This window comes from Pteropus medius, unplaced genomic scaffold, assembly GCF_902729225.1.
Source record: "Pteropus medius unplaced genomic scaffold, Ma_sr-lr_union100, whole genome shotgun sequence".
Taxonomy (NCBI): Eukaryota; Metazoa; Chordata; class Mammalia; order Chiroptera; family Pteropodidae; genus Pteropus; species Pteropus medius.
The window spans coordinates 284,634-288,149 of record NW_024348527.1 but is presented as its reverse complement, the minus strand read 5'-3'; the positions used below and the strand labels follow the sequence as shown (position 1 = coordinate 288,149).

At 39.8% G+C, this 3,516-nt stretch overlaps 1 protein-coding gene and 1 pseudogene across 1 annotated transcript in view; both read right to left on the bottom strand.

Annotated features, from left to right (window-relative positions):
- GUCY2F (guanylate cyclase 2F, retinal) overlaps positions 1-3,516 on the bottom strand; it is an 82,897-nt gene that overhangs the window by 18,937 nt on the left and 60,444 nt on the right. Inside the window, exons 12-14 of the mRNA XM_039879751.1 lie at positions 1,397-1,560; positions 428-620; positions 53-122 (exon numbers count right to left, since the gene is read on the bottom strand). Coding sequence (XP_039735685.1) covers positions 53-122; positions 428-620; positions 1,397-1,560 — 427 coding nt within the window. The remainder of the gene's footprint in view (positions 1-52; positions 123-427; positions 621-1,396; positions 1,561-3,516) is intronic.
- LOC120616388 (uncharacterized) lies at positions 3,030-3,148 on the bottom strand (annotated as a pseudogene).

Here is a 3,516-nt window from a genome sequence, read left to right as displayed (position 1 = left end):
GACACATATTAGATCTACACAAATTCACCAAGATGAATTCTATAGCAGTTACCAACAACGGGCACTTCTGTATCCCCTTCAGTGCCTAACATGGTACTGCCTACTCTATGGGTAGTCAGCCGCTAAAGTGCAATAACACTTTCAGACCAAACTACTTCTTAGTCCCATTTCTAGAAAATAGCTCAAAAGAAATTTGACCAGCAATCTCTTACTAGATTGAGATTTGTTTTATAAAGAAATTATATGTATTCTATCTGGCATTCATTTCCAATGGAATACCAATGAACATTTTAAAATTTACTATTTAAACTTTAATTACTAAGTAACAACATTCAATAAAATTGTACCCTTCAATCTTGAAGCATACATAGATAAGCCTCATATAAAAAATTTTCTCTGGAATACACTTCTCTGCTAAGTAACTTACCTTGTAGACATCGTGACTGCCAATGATGGCATCAAACAGTGTGTACAGGTCATTGAGAAGATCTACCACCTCAATGGGCTCACTCATAGCTGAGATGGTGGTGAAGCCAACAATGTCACTGAAGTACAAGGTGACCAAGTCAAAACCCTCAGGTTCAACTGTGCAGCCCTTTTTGAGGGATTCAGCAACTGATCTGAAAAGCAGATACCACTATTCCTCAGAGTACACAAGCCTCTCTTCATGCCACACACATCTACTAAAATACAATTTCTCCAAAAATTACTTCCAAGTAATTTGAAATTCCAAGTAATTCCATCACCTGGATGGAAAAATTAATTATTTCATTTATTTTACAAATATATATTGAGTGCTTATAATGTGCCAGGCACTGTGCTAGATGCTGGAATACAACACTGAACAGACAGCCCTGGTTTGTGCCTTTGTAAAGTTTTTCAACTTTCTATCCTTCCTCAGCATCCTCCACCCCATGCTCCCAGTGAATATTCCCAGGTGATTGCCTTTATAAGAGACTAATTTCTCCAATTATATCCTAGAAGGTTGTTACAACAGAATACAGTGCCTTGGAAAATTTGGAAATTGTAGTAACAGATAATGCTTTCAACTAAAGGAGGAAAACTCCAGAAAACAACCCTGCTACTTTTCCTCTAGGAGCTCAAAAAGTGCCTCCTTTAAATTGGTCAACTTCCAGGAAAAGTCATGAAATGACACATAGAAAAACCAAGGCACCAAAAACTTAAATGACCAGCATGACCCACACGTAGTAGAAAATTAGGAAGTATGCTCTGCTCCCTTGATTTCCAATTCTTTGATTTGAAGATGTGAATCAAAACTACTGGGAGTAGAGAGAGTGCAGGATGGGGGAGCAGTTCGTTGATGGGTAAATTTTTTTCTATTTTTAATAGAACACACTGTGACAAGGATTCGCACTCCACAGGTGTTCACACATACGGTGGTAGCATCTGTGTTAGAAGCTTTTCGGTTTTCTGTTTTTCAATTTCCAGCTCTTCAGTCCGCTCCTGGATCAAATCTTCCAAGTTGCTAGAATATTGTTCCAACATCCGAAGCATAGAATCAATGATATTGGTCTTCTTCCCTTTATTGAAGGTTTTAAACTGGAAATAAACAGAAAGAAGAGCCAGGGAATTCTTACTCCCCAAATTCAGAGATGATGGAACAAGACTCTTTATCACAAATCTCTTTCTCTAAAATGCCAGGACAGGAGAGGTGAACCCAGGTAAAAATGGCAGAAGTCACCACCCACCTTCATTATCACCCTGGCCCAAAGGGCAGAGAGTGCTGTTTTACCCTTCTAGGTCATCAATCTACTAAATCATCCTTCTCTTCTAATGCTACTATATTGCCAGTTCTTCGTTAGTGGAAAGTTCCTTGATCTCTTAAATCCGACCCAAGATCTACATGATAAGATCTACCCCTATTTATTACCTTGAGGTCTAGGAATAATAATGTCCCATAACACCTGCCCTTCTTGTCAGTTGGAATAATTTAGAAACTCCGTTGGTCTTGCCCATTCTCTGCCCTTATCCCTTAGAAGTGATTGCATGCCACAGATTTTTGATATACCCTCCCGGGACCCTACAGAGATGGAGAGTTTGGCACAGCATTGGAATCATGAGGGGATAGGCTGTGTTCACAACAAAAAGACTGGTGGTAGTTTCACTGAGCAGACATCTAAGAATCCATCCCAGGGAACACTCCTGGGCCACACACACTCCACTTAGCACTCGATGCCACAAGCCCAAAATTAGTTTTCTTCTGAACCTGGTCCACATCTACACATCCACAAGATCCTGCAGGTAATCTCAGTAGCCAGATCAGATGTCTTGGGCTCCCATTATTGCCTAATCCAAGGAGCCTCACTCTTCTCTTCTCATTTAAGTTTTATTAGCTACAGGGAGTTGGGAGGCTACCCTTATCTTTCATACAGTCTAAACTTCTACTGAAGCATTTTAGTGACAGTAGCCCCAGAAAGGTCTTTTTTTAAGGTCTTGTGATGTGCACTCTTTCTATCATCCCCTTCTATACTGCCTTCTGAAATAACTTTTCTAGCATCAATATAAGGGCAAATGCTTCTCCTACTTCATGGTAAGTTTTTAGAAATTTGACCTTCATGGTCCTTTGACTTTTCCATACTATTGAACACCTGTTTGAGTGTCCTTAAGAAACCCAGCCAGGCTAATGGAGCATTGTTAGCTGGGGACATGGATGACTTCATATGCAGGGCCCTTCAGGCTCTCAGTCTAACTCTTTCTCTTTTCCACCTCAGATACCTGTCATTCACAAAGCATCTCAGTGCTGTACAACAGCAAAGCTCAAAAGCCTCTTCATCAGAGCTAAAACAGCACACACAGAGAGCACCATCAGCTCTCTGCAGTCCCACCATCAGCTTCAGTATTCTGTAGATTCAACAAAGCCCTACTCTCTCTATGCTTTCATTTCCCCCTTTGAGTCCTCAATTCTAAGAAAAGAATCACCCTCTTGAGAAATTCAGTATCTTATTTCTTTCCTCAGTGGTTAAGAGATTTACAATTATTTATTTATTGTTTGTTTGTTTGTTTGTTTATGCCTACAGCACCCAGTCTTTCTAGGTGCTCTCCCATCCAAGTACTAACCAGGCCCGACCCTGCTTAGCTTCTGAGATCAGATGGAATCAGGCATATTCAGGATGGCATGGCTGTAGTATTTATTTGTTTATTTATTTTTGGTGACATTGGTTAACGATATCCAATAACTTTCAGCTGTACACTTTAACAGTAAGGCATATGTGTATTCACACTGGGTGTTTACCTCCTATAGTTAGATTTCTTTCTGTTGTCACATATTTGACCCCTTTTACCCCGTCTATCTCTCTGCTCCCACATCCCCCCTACACTCTGATAACCACTTGTCTATTGTCCACATCCATGAGTCTCTGTTTGTTTGTATTGTTCATTTGTTGCTTTTAGGTTTATATCACACATATAAATGATATCATGTGATTTTCAACTTTTCTGTCTGACTTATTTCGCTTCACATGATTATCTTGAGGTCCATACATGTTGTTGCAAATG